We start from the raw sequence: 19,371 nt of genomic DNA, 5'->3' as shown, positions 1-19,371 counted from the left end.
TCGTTCGAACAATTGCCAACTAAATATAGTTTACTAAAAACCGATTTTTTTCGGTACTTACAAATTAGAAATTTTTTGCAATCTCAATTATATACATTTCCTAATCGTCCTGATAAGAACGTATCAGATGAAATTCTTAACATGAAATCATTTTATAATGGCTCAATATCCAATATTTATGATATGTTGTTGGGTATGAGAAATAATTCTTCAGACAAAATCAATAATCTTTGGGAACAAGATTTTCAGACTTCAATTTCTGAAGAAACTTGAAATGAGATTTTTAAATTGGTTAATACTTCATCGTTATGTGCTCATCATTCCCTCCTACAATTTAAAGTCGTTCATAGGGCTTATATGACCAGGATAAGTTATCTCGTTTTTATATGGATATATCTCCCTACTGTGATAGGTGTAACAATGGAGAAGCTTCATTTATTCATATGTTTTGGACGTGCCCAAGTCTTGGAAAATATTGGAAGTATTCCAAACTTTTTCTGCACTCTTTAAAGTAAATTTTAAGCCTAATCCTTTGACTGCCCTATTTGGTATTGTTGGAAGGAAAGATATCATCTTGAAGACATCTGATTTGCACATTCCGAATTTTATCTCTCTTATGGCTAGGAGGGCGCTTTTGTTTAAATGGAAGGACTCTGTTCCACCTGAGCATGCTCAGTAGTTACGGGATGTTATGGCATGCCTAAATTTAGAAAAGATTCGTTGTTCAATTTCTGAATCTCACCAAGATTTTCAAAATTTGTGGGAGCTTTTTAAATTAATTTCATAATCTTTGACTTCTTGTTAAAGTACAGAAGTTGGTTAATAGCATATTTTATTATCTGATAAGGTGTTTTTTTGCTATTTTTTTCTCAAACAGCTTCGACTTTGGGAGTGGGTGTAGATCTTTTTTTTATAAAATTGTCTATATTCTAATATATGAATTAATGTAATCTGTATGAATATAGAGCAAGGAGTTAATTAATGTGATTTAATATACTGTATCTGGTATTATTGTATTTTTTCTTTTGTTTTATACTAGGTATTCTCTTGGACTCTGTATTCTTCTATATAGAAATCAATAAAAATATTGAAAAAGAAAGAATGCACTGATCAAATGGCTGGGTATTCAACCCTAAGTGTACAGTAGTTAATAGACCCTAGCATGGAAACAGCACTGATCAAATGACTAGGTATTCGACCCTAACTGTACAGTAGTCAGTAGAGAAAGAGCACAGGATCAAATGGCTGGGTATTCGACCCTAAGTGTACAGTAGTTAATAGACCCTCTGTTACAAGGGGGCGTTGGGAGCGGATCCAAATGCAAGACACAGACACTGAAGTACGAGGAACAGGACGAGGTTTGACAAGAAAGCAAGGGAAGAAACAACGCTGGATATTGACACAGGCCCTGGACGAGACTAGGATTCTGGGTGTGGGCTAGAAGCACGGGGCGCGGACGTGGAACTGGGAACAAGGAGCCTGGACTGGGAACTCGGAACTCCGGAACCAGAGCCTGGACAAAGACCCAGAACCTGGGCCTTGGTTGGGACTCGGAACTGGACCCCGGACCTAGGCAAGGACAAGACGTGGAACAGGACTGGATGTGGCGAGGCTGCAAGACTGGACGTGGAACTCCTGCACAGGATGAGAACACAAAGCCTTGACTTGGACAGGACGAGGTTCCAGGACTTGGCTTGGACAAGACGAGGTTCTAGGATTTGGCTTGGACAGGACGAGGTTCTCCAGGGCAGGCCGCGGCTCCTGGACATGGTTTCACTCAGCTCTTGGACTCGGCTTGGTTAGGCTCTTGGGTACAGAGCTGGGACTCTTCCTTGGAGCACAGGGCCGGGACCTAGGACGTAGGGCCGGGATGCTTTCTTGGATGCAGGGCTGAGATGGCTGCCCATGTAAACTACCGAGGATTTGGATGAGGACAATCCAGCACAGGACGAGGAATCTCCAGTAGAGGACGAGGAATCTCCAGCACTGGGCTGGGCAAGGCACATTGACAGGACGAGAACACGAAGCCTTGACTTGGACAGGACTGGAACGCAGCACCCAGAACATGGAACACAGGAACACGGAGCCAAGACCCTCCTTGGGAACAGGGCTTAGGGTTGGGACTCGTACACGGAACACAGAGTCAGGACCCCTCCTTGGGAACAGGACTTTGGGCCAGGACTCTTCCAGACATGGAACACTAAACACGACGACACAAGGAGACAGCTCCAAAGTCAACGATAGATTGTTCCTTATCATGGCGTGGCGTGGCAAGGCTCCGGTCTCAGTCCGGCGGTTGAACTTGACGGCGTTACAAGCAAGGACGCAGGCAAGGTAGCAGACGAAGAATACAGACGAAGGTTAGTGCCGAAGTAACTGTTGAGATAAACCGCCAAAGTAACTGCCAGGGACTCAGAAGCGAGGGGAGAAAGAGAAAGAGAAAGAGAAAAAGAGAGAGAGAGAGAAAGAGAGAAAGAGAGAAAGAGCGAGAGAGAGAGAGAGAGAGAGAGAGAGAGAGAGAGAGAGAGAGAGAGAGAGAGAGAGACCAGGAGCAACTTATGTCGCCAACCCAAAACTAGAATCAGGTGCGTCAATTAAGGCACCCAATAGAACAACGGAAAACAGGAAAACCCAGAATAAAGAATCGGTGAACTGGACCATGAACCGGAATGCGGACTCACGGACCGGACCATGACACCCTCGCATGGAAACGGCACTGATCAAGTAGCTAGGTATTTGACCTTAACTGTACAGTAGTTAATAGACCAGAGCATGGAAAACTGATGCAAAATGTTACTATGCAATAGCTGAGTAACAGACTCTGCAGTAAATATTGTTAATGATTCCTCTGTCAGTACTGATTTAGCCCTCACCTAATCACAGGACAATTTACAATGGTACCTCCTTGGACCGCGGGAGCAAACCAGAGCATCTGGGAGAAAGCCATGCATTCCACCGGAGGACGGATGCCTGCTCTGAGAAATAGCCTCCAACCTGTTGGCATAAATGTCAATTTCTCCTTCCAGTAACAAATCCCACTCCTCTATTCCCCACTCGCCCTTTTACCTCTTCTCAGTTGCCTATCTTCTCCCCATGGTGCCCCCTTCCTTCCCTTTCTCCTGTGCTCCTCTCCCCTCTTCTATCAGATTCCATCTTCTCCAGACCTTAAGCTTTCCCACCCACCTGGCTTCACCTATCACCTTCCAGTTAGCTTCCTTCCCCTTTCCTCAACTTTTTATTCTGTCGTCTTCCCACTTCCTTCTCAGTTCTGAAGAAGGGTCTCGGCCCGAAATGTTGACCATAAGACCGTGGTCCCCAACCTTCAGGCCGCGAAGCATGCAGCGGTAGCCGGGACGCATCCAGCACATCTTTAAGAAAAAAGCTGAAATAAACAAGCTAGTTAATTAGGTGCTGCCTGGCACGTAAATTTCACTTGCTCTATGCAATCGGCAATTGCCTCTGATCTGGGCCGACATTTATGTGCCAGGCGGCACCTAATTAATTAGCTTGTTTATTTCGGCTTTTTTCTTAAAGATGTGCTGGGTGCGTCCCAGTTACCGCGGCACCCCTGCATGCTTCGCAGCCCAGTATCGGTCCACGGCCTGGAGGTTGAGGACCACTGCTGTTAGAGTGGATTCTTTTGGGGTAGATGATTTGTTAACACTTAAATGACTTTGGCCACCAGACTTCTATTTTAACTGTTTGACAAAGGACTGTGGATTGAGTCCACCACAATGGGCTTCCAAAAAGGTGTAAATACCGGATGCTTCTGGTGCCTGATGCTGTAGTTTTGAAGGCAGTATCACCTATACATTATAAATATTAATTGTATGAATTGTCTTCTATGTTAGCACAGGAAATGCCAAATAAATGTATTGTAGACTTAACTTACATTCCTAAAGGCTGTAGATACCAACCCAGACATGTTGGCATCAGGAAGAAAGGATGGTGTGAGATTTTGTATGTAGCTTCAATAGGAAGCATTGTCTATGCATTGTCTGTAACTTTTTAAGTAGCAATTGCCTTTGTGTTTAGCATATAAATATCGAGTCCACATTTAGCTAGCAGACCTTTCTACGGAAAGCGTCGCCATCCGTTAAGATGCCTGCTGTACCTTGTTGTGTCGAATAAAGGAGCTGCTTTGTATCTACCATTGACTCTGTCTCTCTGGTAATTTCATCCACGCTACAACAACTGCCATAAGATATAGAAGCAGAAGTAGGCCATTCGGTCTATCGAGTCTGCTCCACCATTCATTAATCAGATTCATTTCCATTGATGCTGCCTGACCTGCTGAGTTCGTCCAGCATTTTGTGTGTGTTACTCTGGATTTGCAGCATCTGCAGAATCTCTTGTGTTTATTCTTTTCTAGAGATGCTGCCTGACCTGCTGAGTTCCTCCAGAACTTTGTGTGTATTACTCCGGATTTCCAGCTTCTGCAGAGTATCTTGTGTTTATTCATTTCCATTGATGCTGCCTGACCTGCTGAGTTCCTCCAGCATTTTGCGTGCGCGCGCGTTTTACTCTGGATTTCCAACATCCGCAGACGTCCTCATGTTTATAACATTCTAAAAGTACCTGGTTTGCATTTCTATGATCATTGTAACTTGCAGCAAAAACTTTTTTAGTGATTGGCATATTAGCCTTCTGAGCTTACTTGTTTATGATACCTACCTATAGGAGGTCATTTCAATTCCAATTAAAATGACCTTACAATTCATCCTACAAATTGCATTATTTTGCATCTTTCAGTGTTCAACTTCATAATAATATGGAAGGATAATAATATCTGAGGAAGACTGGACAATAATATGGAGGTATCAATGGAAGTGTACCAGTTCACAGAAATGGAGGGAGTTCGGGTGGAAAAACTTGATATTTTATTACACCCTCTCAGAAATCCCATTAAGATAGTAACCCCCCTGTTTGCTGGAGAAATTGTGGAAATCAAAATGCAAACCATTATCATATTTTCTGGGAATGCCCCGTTATCAAAGACTATTGGAGTGGGATACATAATGCCCTACAAGACATCTTTAAATGTGAAATATCCTTAGAGAGTAAGACCCTATTTTTTGGGTTTATACCTCAAGAATGTTTGAAAAGAGACAAATATTTAATGAATGTACTGCTGGTGGCTGGTAAAAAGACCCTTACCAGGAAATGGTTATCACAGGAGAGCCCAACTTTAAATGTATGGATGGAAATTACAATGGACATTTACAAAATGGGGAAGATAACAGCATGTGTTAATCATAAGTTGGAACAATTTTATTCATACTGGGAAAAATGGTTTAACTACATAACACCTCATAGGCCTGATTTTATTCTCACAAGTCAATGAATATGTTGTTAAAAACAATATCACTCCCTACTTTGTACATAGTTTTCTTCTTTCAATTATTCTTTCTTTCCTCTCCTCTCTATAAGTGTATACCTCAGATAAGTATTATGTGGAGACTTGTGATAAATATGATTATATGATATGTATGTACAGTGTCTGAAATACATCTTGTGGAAATGTTTGATGATGAAATTCAATAAAAAATAAATTACAAAAAAAAAACTTTATAACCCCATGAAATGCCATCATAGGTAGATGAACATTCCGTATGGCTCTGAAACAATAATTGATCTCAGGCTGATTCACACTAACATTCCTTACCTTCAGCGCACCATCCCTGGTTTCTTCAATGGTTGTATCTGTGCCCGGCCAGGTCTGAAGCCCTGGGACTAAATTACTCTCCACCAACTTCAGAGACTTCTCTATGAATGACCTTGCTTCTTTATATCTGGAAGAAATAAATTGTCAGAATGCTTTGTGACAAAAATACAAAACCATAAAGTTTCCAACATGCTAGTTCATGGCCTCCTCCACTGCTGCAATGAGGCCACACTCTGCTGTCTGGGTAGACTCCAGCCTGATTTCTCAAACTCCTGGTAATGATCCTCCCCTCTCCTTCACCATTCTCCATTCCCAGATCCCCTCTCACCTTACCTCCTATCTCCCCGTTCCCTTCCTTCTATGGCCTTCGATCCTCTCCTATCAGATTCCCCCTTCTCTACCCCTTAATCTCTATCACCAACCATCTTCCCAGCTCTTTACTTCACCCCTGTCCCGGTTTCACCTATCACTTACCACCTTGTATTTCTCCCTTACCCTTACCCTTTTAGCTGACTTCTCATCTCTTTTTTTCAGTCCTGATGAAGGGCCTTGGCCCAAGCCATCAACTGTTTACTCTTTTCCATGGATGTTACTGGACCTGCTCAGTTCCTCCAGCATCTTGTGCCTATTACTTTGATTTCCAGCATACCCAGATTTTCTCTTAATTATGTTTCTCCTATATTCTGCATAGTTCCAAAATTAATGGATGCAGAAGCTATCCTGAAGCCACTTTGGTAAATTTACTGTCATTAGCTGCATTACAGTCTGGGATGGTAACACCAATGCACCTGAGCATAAAATCAGACAAAAGGTCGTGGATTTGGCCCAGTACGTCACAGGTAAAGCTCTCCCAACCATTAAGCACATCTATATGAAACATATCCGTAGTAAAACAGCATCCATCATCAAAGATCCTCATTACCCATGCTATGTTCTTTTCTTCCTGCTGCCATCAAGTAGAAGGTGCAGGAGCCTCAGGACTGAAGTATGCTGCAGCAAGTTGTAAACTCCATCAGATCCACTATGGGCACCAGCCTCCCTAGCATCTAGGACACCTTCCAGGAGCGAAGCCTCAAAAAGGGGGCGTCCATCATTAAGTAGTCCCATCGAACAGAACCTGCTACCATCAACAAGGAGGTACATGACCCTGAAGACCCATACTCAATGATTTAGGAACAATTTCCTACCCTGCGCCCTCAGATTTCTGAAAGGACTTTGAACCCATGAACAGAACCACACTACGTTTCCCCTCTGTTTGCACTACTTATTTGACTTTTTGTTAACTTCGGAGAACGATGGGGATTTGTGCTTTTCCAAAAACCTTTACACAGAGTTGCCTGGAGTGTTCTTCATGGTGTATTTTTAGCAGGATGCTGACTCACTAGCAGTTGGACCTTCCAGATACTGGTGCATTTTTACTACAATCATTGAAACACCTTGAACATGGTGATCTTCATTCCACTAACACATCCTTACTGTATTTTACACAGTTTTATTCTGTATTGCACTGTACTGCTGCCTCATAACAACAAACTTCATGACATATGCCAGTGATATTAAACCTGATTCTGATGGCTGACATGAATGAACCAAATGGAAATGTGGTCCCTCTAACGATTTGTAGAATATAGTGAGGGTTGAATCTAAAGTATTATTACAGAATGCTATCGAATGTTTGGTTGTACAGATTTCTATTGTGTGGGGGACTCTGCTGACTTTGGACTACGTACAAACATATTTTCCTCAACCAGAAGCCAACATACACAGCGACAAAAAACAGTCCAATTGAAATTACACAAGTGAGAAGTGGAAACCTTTTTACTTGGACTGAACTGCCAAGAATGCTTATTACCCCAGGCACGAACACCACAGGAAACACCATCCGCTGATATTCCATGACAAAGTAACAATTCCCCTAGGCACAAAGATCAGAGGGAACACCATCCGCTGATATTCCATTACACACAATAACAATTCTCCCAGGCACAAACACCACAGGAAATACAATGCGCTCACATTCCATCACACAGCAACAATTACCCAAGGCACAAGAATCATAGGAAGCACCATGCATTGATATTGCATTACACAGTAACGGTTCCCCCAGGCACAAAGATCACAGGAAACACAAAGCACTGATATTCCATTATAACCACGTAACAATTACAGCAATGGAAGCAGGCCATCTCGGCCCTTCCAGACAATAACAATTCCCCGAGGCACACTGATATTCCATTACACAATAAGAAATCCCCCAGACACAAAGATCAGAGGAAACACCATCCGCTGACATACTATTGCACAACAAGTTTTCCCAGGCACAAAGATCACAAGAAACGCATTCCGCTGATTTTCCATGACACAGTAACGACCCCCCCAAGCACAAAGATAACAGGAAACACCATTCGCTGATAACCCATTCCACAATAACAATTCCCCAGGCACAAAAATTACAGGAAACAGCATCCGCTGATATTCCATTACACAGGAACAATTCCACCAGGCACAAGATCACAGGAAACACCTCCACTGATATTCCATTACACTCAATAACAGTTCTCCCAGGCACAAAGATGACCAGGAAACACCATCCGCTGATATTCCATAACACAATAACAATTCCCCCAGTCACAAAAATCATAGGAAACACCGTTCGCTGATATTCCATTACACAATAACAATTCCTCCAGGCACGAAGATGACAGGAAACACCTTCCACTGATATCCCGTTACACAATAACAATTCTCCCAGTCACAAAGATCACAGGAAACACCATCTGCAGATATTCCATTGCACAACAACAATTCTCCCAGGCACAAAAATCACAGGAAACACCATCCGCTGATAATCGATTACACAATAACAATTCTCCCAGTCACAAAGATCACAGGAAACACCATCCGCAGATATTCCATTACACTCAATAACAATTCTCCCAGGCACAAAAATGATGGGAAACAGCATCCGCTGATATTCCATAACACAATAACAATTCTCTCTGACACAAACTCCACAGGAAACACCATCCAATCCTCCAGATGGCGCTCACGCAGTGAGGTCACTTCTTGGCTTCGCTCTGTTACTTTTTCATTTTATATCTATGATCACCTTTATTTAATTTACTTTTAAGTTTGGATTTTGAACTTTGAAGAGATGAGTAAAGAATCAGCTACAAAACCTAAAGTTCGAGACACTAAATCTGCAAAAGATGCCAATGGCGACGGAAAAAAGAAACCCGATCCTAAATGTCCTGAGATAACTCATGAATTGTTGATGAATTTGTTTCGTGATCAAGCTGAAGAAATACGCCGAGGCATTAAAGAAGAGATTACGGCAATTATGCAAGCTTATGGTGTGCTTCACCATCAAGTTCAACAGCAACAAAATACCATCACTGAACCGAAGGAAGATGCACAAAAGAAAGATGAAAAAATCGAGAGTATGGAACAAAAAGTTTCTTCGACAGATAAACAGCTGGAGAGTCTTAAATTTAAGATTACTGATCTAGAAAACCGATCCAGGAGAAAGAACTTACGTTTAATTGGTCTCCCCGAGGGAGTTGAGACAGAAGACCCTTCAGTATTCTTCTCTGAACTTTTAAATACTGCGTTTAGCTCTGAGTTCCTGGATGATCCTCCATTGCTCGATTGCGCACATCATATTTTTTGGAATAAATCAGATTCTCAATCTAAACCGAGACCAGTAATCATCCGATTCCATTATGTTCATGTTAAAGAGCAAGTCATACGAGTAGTCCGATGGCAGGGAATGATTAAATTTGAAAACCATCAATTCCGACTGTATGAGGACTTCAGTCCTGAATTAATGAGCGCGCGATTGGCTTTCAAACCTCTGATGATGGAATGCTACCAAAAAGATCTTAAACCAGCGTGACTGTATCCTGCCCGCTTAAGAATTTCTCCTCTGAACAGCCAGCGACTTTTTTTCAACTCTACAAGTGCAGCTCGAAACTTTCTGGAAGAACTTGAATCAGCTGCCATGGTTTAATTAATATACGATCCTTGTGATATTGGCTTTGGCTTTTCGTGTTTTTTTTTCAAATTCTATTAATCACACGATTCATTTTTGAAGATTGACTTTTATAAGTATAAGACTTCTAGTTTTGATCGGTAGTGTTGGTATTCTTTATACTGAATTTTACCGTTGTTATCGGTTATTTTCAATATTTTTAAAATATTGTATGTGGGAGAATATCATGTTTTTTCTCCCTGTGGTATAACCATGATGGCGTTTTGTCATCTCCTTTTCATAATACCATTGTTTTTTTTTACCGCGCCATCTTTTTGGGTTCTTCTCCCCATAATACTTCTTCTTGCCGGATACGCCTTTTCTTTTTCATTTAACTGTTCTCCCTTACAAGTATCTTACATTGAATAATCTGTATTGGTATCTCTTCTTTTCTCTTTATTTTATTAGCATGTTAGTGATTATAATACTAAGGTATTTTATTTTACTGTATTTGTTAAGTTTATTGTTTTTTTCGCTGTTATAGTGTAGTTTTTTTTTAGGTGGTCTTTTTACCAACATATATTTGGGAGCCGCCTTCTGGAGGAATGGGGGTAGACTTAGTCTTAGCTAGCTTTCTGGCCTTTCTTGGCTTAGTTTTAGGGTTAGTGGGTGGTGGGTGGGGGGGCTTTTTTCTTTTTTTTCATTTGGGCTAATTCTGAACTACAACAATGTCTGTATTGTCGCGACTTCCATCTCCTTTCCAAAGGCTGGTTCCTCTTCCAGTTACATGGGTTTAATACCTAACCCTTTATATACCAAAAGATTGATTTAAGGTTAACATGGCTCAGAGGATTAATTTTGTTTCTTGGAATACAAATGGACTAAACCATCCAATTAAAAGGAAAAAGATTTTTAAAGTATTCCATAGAATGAATACCCATGTTATTTTTGCCCAAGAAACTCATATGAGGAAAGAGCATAATCAGCGTTTTTTAAAGTTTTGGAAGGAACAACAGTATCACTCAAACCCCAAAGCTAAAGTGAGAGGAGTTTCAATTTTCATAGATTCATTTGCTTTTGTACATCACAACACTCTCTCTGACCCGAATGGTAGATTCTTGTTAATTACTGGTCTACTTTTTAATAAGAAAGTTGTTATAGTTAATGTTTATGCCCCAAATGTGGACTACCCTGAATTTTTTAAACAATTATTTACCTCTTTTCCTAATTTAAGTGATTACATGTTGATAATGGGGGGGTGACTTTAATTGCTGCTTAAATCCTTCGATGGATAAATCTGTACCAACTCAGGCACTACCGAATAAGTCGGCCACTCTTATCAATTCGTTTTCGATCGATTCTGGAATCTCTGAGATTTGGAGATTTCTACATCCCAAGGATAAAGAATTTTCTTTCTTTTCACACATACATCATACTTATTCCAGGATTGACTATTTTTTTATAGACTCTCATTTAATTCCATCTGGCACCACTGAATCTCTCTATTAAGTTATGGGATATACCTTCTAATACTAGACAATGGCGTTCTAATCCCAATTTACTTCAAGACTCAGATTTTGCAAAATTTATCAAGGATTAGATTAACTTTTTTTTTTAACCAATACTACGGATGAAATTTCCATTGGGGTTATATGGGACACTTTTAAAGCTTATATCCGTGGTCAGAGCATTTCTTACTTGGTTGGATTGAAAAAACGCACTAAGAATGAAATATTGGTGTTGATTGACAAGATTAAAGATATCAATAAACAATATGCCATTGCTCCTAATGAGGAGTTTTACAAACAGAGTTGAACTTCAAATGGAGCATAGTTTACTCTTAACATCATCAATAGAAAATCAATTAATGAAAACAAGTGGGTTTTATATACATAGTGATAAATCTGGTAAATTATTAGTCAATCAATTAAAAACAGCCTCAGTTAAACGTCAAATTACTAAGATTCGTAAACCTAATGATACTTCAACAGTTGATCATGATGAGATTAATAAATCCTTTCAAGAATTTTATAAATCCTTATATCAGTCAGAATTTCCTCATGATCCCAGGGAGATGCAAGATTTTTTAAGGAATTTGAACTTACCGAAATTAACACCCGACAAACGTTTAAAGTTAGAAACACCTATTACGGATGAAGAAATAATGGGTGCTATTTCTTCAATGAATTCTGGTAAATCATCCGGCCCACATGGCTATACAGCAGAATTTTTTTAAGTTTTTCTATTCTATCCTTTCTCCCTAGTTGTGCAGAGTTTTTAGAGATGCAATTATTATAGGTAAACTACCACAATCATTTTATGGAGCTTCCATTTCCTTAATTTAAAAAAAAGGATCCTACTGAATGTGCATTATATAGACCGATATCTTTATTGAATGTTGATTCAAAAATTTTTTCTAAAATATTAGCGTCTAGGTAAGAAAAGGGTATCACCTCAAATTATTTCCGCGGATCAAACTGGATTTATTAAAAATCACTATTCATCTTTTAATATTAGGAGATTAATAAATATTATTTATACTCCTTCACTGAGAACTCCAGAATGTGTTATTTCATTAGATGCTGAGAAAGCTTTTGACAGAGTTGAATGGCCATATTTATTTACTACGCTTGAGAAGTTTAACTTTAGCCCGATATTTATATCCCTGGATTAAATTGATATATCATACTCCCTTAGCTTTGGTTTTGACTAATAATCAAAGATTTCCCTTTTTTCGATTATTTTGTGGCACTAGACAGGGTTGTCCTTTAAGTCCCTTATTACTTGATATTGCTTTAGAACCTTTAGCAATTGCAATTCGAGATTCACCAAACATTTTGGGTATTACTCGTGGGAAAGAGATACATAAGTTATCATTATATGCAGATGATTTACTATTATATATTTCTGACCCAGAAAAATCCATTCCCGCAACCTTATCCCTGTTGATTAAGTTTAGTAAATTTTCTGGTTATAAACTGAATCTTAATAAGAGTGAACTTTTTCCGTTAAATATGATGGTTCCAAACTATAAATGTTTACCATTTAAATTAGTTACTGATAATTTACTTATTTAGGAGTTAAAATTACCAAGAAGCACAAGGATTTATTTAAGGTTAATTTTTTACTCTTACTTGATCAGATTAAAGGTTTGATAACTAAATGGTCACCAATGTTTTTGTCATTAATTAGTCTGATCAACACTGCTAAGATGATTATTTTACCTAAGTTTCTATATTTATTTCAAGCATTGTCAATTTTTATTCCGAAATCCTTTTTTGATAATGTTGATTCGAAAATTTCCTAATACATATGGTAGAATAAAAATCCTAGACTAGGTAAAAGACACTTACAGAAGCCCAAAAAGGAGGGTGGCTTAGCATTGCCAAACTTTAGATTCTACTATTGAGCGATTAATATTCGTTATTTAAAATTTTGGACATGGAATTGGGATACAGTTTCAAGTCCACAATGGGTCAATCTTGAATGTAATTCTGTTTCAGGATTTTCATTGGGTTCTATTTTAGGGATCCCACTTCCTTTTGACTTTTCTAAACTGGACAAACAAATGGATAACCCAATAGTTAAATATACTCTTCGAATATAGCTTCAGTTTCGAAAATTTTTTGGACTGAATCAATTTATTCTAACTAGCCCTATTATATCCAACTTTCTTTTTCAACCCTCTTTTTTGGATCAAGCATATCTGGTTTGGAAAACAAAGGGTATAATACTTTTTTCTGATTTATTTTCAGATAATTGTTTCATGTCTTTTGAACAATTATCTAATAAATTTAACTTACCTAGATCACATTTTTTTTTTTAGATATTTACAGATTAGAAACTTTTTTAAATACTGTTCTTACTACCTTTCCGATTTCATATTCCACTGATATATTAGGAAAAATTTTGGATTTAAACCTTTTTCAGAAAGGTTCAATAGCAATTATTTATAATATGGTAAGGAAAATAAATCCAGATGTTTCCAATACAATTAAGAATGACTGAGAAAGGGAACTTAAGCTTACCTTACCTACTGAGAAATGGCAAAAAAAATTTCAATTAGTTAACTCTTCCTCTATTTGTGCTAAACATGCATTGATACAGTTTAAAGTTGTACATAGGGCTTATATGTCTAGCTCGTTATTACTGTATGTGATAGATGTCATTCTGAGATAGCTTCATTAACTCATATGTTTTGGTCTTGCCCTTAATTGCAGAAATATTGGGACAATATTTTTGATATTACTTCCACTGTCTTGAATATTGATTTACAACCTCATCCTATTACTGCCATCTTTGGTTTATCAATGATAGAAAAGCATCATTTGACCTCTTCAGTTTGTCGGATGATTGCTTTTGTTACTTTAATGGCTAGAAGATCTCTACTACTGAATTGGAAAGAAATTAATCCTCCTACATTTCATTGGTTTTCCCAAACTATATCTTGTTTAAATCTAGAAAAAATTAGAAGTGTCACTTTTGACCCATCTATTAAATTTGATGACACTTGGAGACCATTTATTCAATACTTCCACATGATGTAATTTGAGCCTTGCCAAATCTATTTTGTGATTTCAATATATGGGGAGAGGAGCAGAAGTGGCGACATTATTGGTTCTATCTGAGGTATCAAAATAGCCCTTTCTTTTCTTTTTTTTTCCTTAGTTTTCTTTAGTTTGGGTAGATTTAGTTTTTTTTTAGTGGATTTTGTTTTTGTTTTTCTGTTTTTTTAATGATATTTTTGTATTTTATGTATACTCCTTACATATTTTGTTGCTAATCTGTGTGATTTTGGGATGTTTGCTAACTATGTGTTACCTGATTGTAAATTTCAATAATTACTATCAATTAATATAGTCCCAATTACTATGTACTTATTTTTGTAATATGCTTGATGTTGAAACTAATAAAAAGATTGAAAAAGAAAGAAAAAGAATCACCATCTGCTGATATTCAATTACACAATAACAATTCCCCCAGGCACAAAGATCACAGGAAACACCAGCCGCTGATATTCCATTACACTCAATAACAATTCCCCCAGGCACAAAGATCACAGGAAACACCATTCACTGATATTCCATTGCACTCAATAACAATTCCCCCAGGCACAAAGATCACTGGGAACACCTTCCACTGATATTCCATTGCACAATAACGATTCCCCCAGGCACAAAGTTCACAGGAAACACCATCCACTGATACGCCATTACAATATAACAATTCACTTAATTTGACTCCTTAATAACCTGGAAAGACACATACAACCCCACCCTGCATTTTGAAGACTTCACTTGTCAAAATGCCTAACTTCTAGGACTTTCCCATTGGAAAAGAATATTGAATGGTTGATGGCTCAGGTAATTTAGTTCTTGGTTTAGCTTCAGTCAGGATTAAATCATGAAGGTCGGCAACAATAATTATATGCAACCAGCTTTAAAATCTATAGTAAATGACAAATCAAAGTTCAAAGTATTTTATTATCAAAGTACATATATATGATCCATCAATTTGTTCAATAAGCTATTAGATAATGAAAAGTGACAATATCATCACCTGCATTGCAGACAAAACATAAAAGAAAAAATTTTCATAGGTTAATATTGGCAACCATATATTCATAAAATGGGTAACTCTATTTTCCATAACAAAAGCACATACCTGTTCCATTTGAGGTGGACCCGACTTAAACCATAATATGATAGGCAGCTGAAGTTACTGCGATCTTCATCCCTGAACTCCTCAAGAATTTTCTTGAAGTGTCGTTCAGCTTCTAAAACATCCTAAGACCGTAAAGAAACTCAGGATAAAAACTGATGTCTCACCTTCAATTTCATAACACGTTCATCATTATAAGGGGCCAATGTGGTTTAAACCACAATATTTTACTTGATTCTGCCTTAAAGTATAATTTTTACCCAGTGATCTAAACTCATCTTAAAAAACTATTTATCAATGTAGAAACTCTAACCGTACTGCTTCCTTGCCAAGTTAGCTGTGCACATTTTTCTTCTCGTGGCCAGCAGTAAAAATGAGAAAGAAAACTAACATAGAAGCTAATCTCCTGTAATTATTTGCACCTTAAATATTTCACAAACTTAGATGCTACCTATCATGGAACTGTGCCTCGCTCCCTGTTCAAAGATCCATTTAATATCAGATAATGTATATAGTATACATATTGAAATTTGTCCTCTGCACAGACATGCACAAAACAAAATAGCCCATAGAATGGATAGAAACACTGAAGCTCTCAATCCTTCATATCAGCAGCAGCAAAACCCCCTTCCCTACCAGTCGCGGCAGCAGAAACACCGACCTGAACACCCGCCACCAAGCAAGCAACAGCAATTTAATTTCAGACAGTTTGTATTGATTTAACACCTTATAAAGCACCTCATCCCAAGTTTTAAAGCAGTGTTATAATAGTCTAATTTGATGCCAGTGAAGATGTTCCAAATGCAAAATGACACTTTTCACTGCAGGAATAGCAGACAAAATTTTATCCAAGGCAAATGAGGAGCATGGAGTTAGGTGGCCAAAACCACGGTCAAAGAGGAGAAAGAAAAGGAAAAGGCAAGAGGAGAACTCCATTCACCAAATCTTTAGTTTAATCATGCTCCTTAAGTCACTATAGCAGGGGAATTTGGTGCTTACATCAATAAAAATTATACAGATGGATACTTTATTGATCCCAAAGGAAATTACATTGTCACAGTAGCATTACAAATGCACAGATATACAAATTTTAGAAGAGAAGAAAGAAAGAATAAAAAATAAGTTACCACAAGCAGTCTAACAGGAGGAGGTCATCACTTCCCTGGCTATAGGTTGACTCATTATAGAGCCTGATGGCCAAGGGTAAGAATGACCTCATATAGCGCTCTTTGGAGCAGCACAGTTGTCTTTGTCTATTTCTGAAAGTGCTCCTCTGTTCAGCTAAGGTGGCATGCCGAGGGTGAAAAACATTGTCCAGAATTGTCAGAATTTTCTGTGGGGTCCTTTGTTCTACCACAGCCTCCAGTGTGTCCAGTTTGACTCCTATAACAGAGACAGCTTTTCTAATCAGCTTATTGAGCCTGTTGGTATCACCTGTGTTGATGCCATTGCCCCAGCACACCGCTGCATAGAAGATTGTACTGGCAATAACAGACCAGTAGCACATGTGAAGAAGAGGCCTGCATACTCCAAAGGACCTCTGTCTCCTCAGGAAGTAGAGGCGACTCTGGTCCTTCTTGTACACAGCCTCTGTGTTGGTGCTCCACTCAAGCCTGTCATCCAGGTACTTACAGGTCCTCTCTACATCCACGTCCTCTCCATCAACCACAACAAGGAGCAGTGCAGGCTTAGTCTTCCTAAAATCCATCACCATCTCCTTTGTCTTACTGATGTTGAGCTGCAGATGATTCAGCTTGCACCATTTAACGATGTCCTCCACCAGAACCCTGCATTCATCCTCCCATCCTCCCTTTATACACCCAACTATTGCTGAGTCAGCAGAGAATTTCTGCAGATGACATGACTCAGTGTTGTACCTAAAGTCCGAGGTATACAGGGTAAATAGGAAGGGAGCCAATACAGTCCCTTGTGGGGCCCCAGTGCTGCTTATAGCTGCATTTAACACACAGCTCTGAAGCCACACAAACTGTGGTCTGCCAGTCAGGTAGTCCATTATCCAGGATACAATGGAAGTGCCAGCCTTCATTGAATGGAACTTTTCCACCAGCATTGATGGCTATACGGAATTGAAGGCACTTGAGAAATCAAAAAAACATGATCTCACAGTGCTGCCCTGCATATCGAAATGGGAGTAGGCTTTGTTCAGCAGGTAGATGACAGCATCGTTGACTCCAATGTAGGCATACTGCCGGGGATCGAGGGATGATCTGACCAGGGGTCGGAGGTGAGCCAGGACCAGCCTCTCTACAGTCTTCATGATGTGTGAGGCCAGGGCCACTGGACGGTAGTCATTCAAGACTTTAGGTTGGCCTTTCTTGGATAATGGGACCACACACGATGTTTTCCACACAGTCGGGACCCTTTCCAGGCTGAGACTCAGATTGAAAATGTGCTGGAGAACTCCACACAGCTGTTCAGCACACTCCTTCAGGACCCTGGGTTTCACACCACCTGGTCCCAAAGATTTGCCATGTCTGAGTTTCCCCAGTTTCCCTTTCTCATCTGCTCAGTAGTGAAGGTGAGTCCACGATGACTGGGGAGTTGGTGGAAGGTGGGGATTGGGAGAGCTGAAGATTAGGAAAATAGCAGTTGGTACGTTGAGGTCCAGGGTGGGGTGGGGGGAGGAGGGAGGAGAGAAGGCGTTGGTGCTGAGAGAGCTTTGGGTGCCTCTGCACCTGGATGGGAGTGCTGAAGGGGGATGAGAACAGGAGGGCGATTGTCAAACCTATTAACCCATTCACGCTACATTCTGAGCCTCTACAGCTAGGCTGATTGAAGCCAGTGACGTTCTTCATGCCTCTCCACATCTCCTATGTGCTACTCTGCCCAAGCTTCTTCTCCAGCTCTCTCCTATATCTGTTCAGCCACCTTGATCATCTCCTTTAGCTCCCTCTGCACGTTTCAGTTCCTCTCTGTCTCCTGATCTAAAGGCTCTTTTCTGGTTGAGAAGAGCTTTTAGATCACTGGTGACCCATGGCTTGTTGTTAGGGAAGCAGCGAACAATCCTTGATGGTATTAGTGTCCACACAGAAGTTGATGAGGCCAGTGATGCAATCAGTAAGTCCGTTAATGTCCTCCCCACATGGTTCAAAAAGTATTTTCCAGTCAAGGCAGCCCTTCAAGGCCTCGACGGCTTCTGGCAACCATTTCTTTACTATCTCAGTGGTAGCTAGCTGTTGCTATACTTTGGGCATGAGGTAAACCAGGCTGTGATCTGATCTTCCAAGTGGGGGAGAAAGCTGTGGAGCTGCATGCATCTTTAATATTTGCATACAAGGAATCCAGTGGGTTATTTTCTTGTTTGACACTCGACGAACTGATTGAAAGTGGGTAGGGTCGTCGAGAGAGAAACATAGTTGAAGTCTCACAATACTGGAATAAATGCATTGGGATGTTGAGTCTGGAGTCTCACGATGGTAGTGTGTATGACATCACATGCCGTAATTGGGAAGGCAGAATGTAGACAACAAGCAATATGGCATGGCTGAACTCACACAGTAGATAAAACAGATGCAAACTCACAGCAAACAGTTCAACATTGGGACTGCAGATTCATTCTTTCACAGAAACGTTTACACCATCTGTTGTTCACACACAAAGCAAGCCCAACTCCGTTCCTCTTACCACAGTGTAGATCAAGTCTGTCTACTCGTAGCACTGAGAACCCATAGGAATCTGGGATTTACTCATGTAGCCATGTCTCGGTCAAACATATAATGTTGCATTCCCGGTATTCATTCTGTGTCCTTGTGAGTATTACTAGTTCCTCCATTTTATTTGCCAGTGATCTTACATTCCCCATGATGATAGACGGGAGATATGGTCTATATCTCCATCTCTTGTTGCACCACTTTTTAAACCCAATCTGCAACCTTGGTACCTCCATCTCAGCTCGTCTGGAATATCGACCTTATGCTGGGAAACAGAAGTTGCTTCCCGGCTGCCAGCAGCTGCTCCCTCGTATATAGAATATTGCCTCTAATACTCAGTCAAAGCACTTGATGAAATAAAGTATCCCAAGAGCCAAGAGGTCTGTTTGTTTTTCAGTTTTGCT

The 19,371-nt window shown here is 39.7% G+C and overlaps 1 protein-coding gene across 2 annotated transcripts in view; it reads right to left on the bottom strand.

Moving 5' to 3' along the window:
* The window catches only part of LOC140185149 (uncharacterized), a 252,545-nt gene that overhangs the window by 136,504 nt on the left and 96,670 nt on the right, over window positions 1-19,371 (bottom strand). For both annotated transcript variants that reach the window (XM_072238527.1, XM_072238528.1), the window contains 2 exons: window positions 15,300-15,421; window positions 5,666-5,792 (listed from right to left, as the gene is read on the bottom strand). In XM_072238527.1, coding sequence (XP_072094628.1) covers window positions 5,666-5,792; window positions 15,300-15,421 — 249 coding nt within the window. The remainder of the gene's footprint in view (window positions 1-5,665; window positions 5,793-15,299; window positions 15,422-19,371) is intronic.

This window comes from Mobula birostris, chromosome 20 (assembly GCF_030028105.1).
Source record: "Mobula birostris isolate sMobBir1 chromosome 20, sMobBir1.hap1, whole genome shotgun sequence".
Lineage (NCBI taxonomy): Eukaryota > Metazoa > Chordata > Chondrichthyes > Myliobatiformes > Myliobatidae > Mobula > Mobula birostris.
This window is presented reverse-complemented; position numbering and strand designations above follow the sequence as displayed.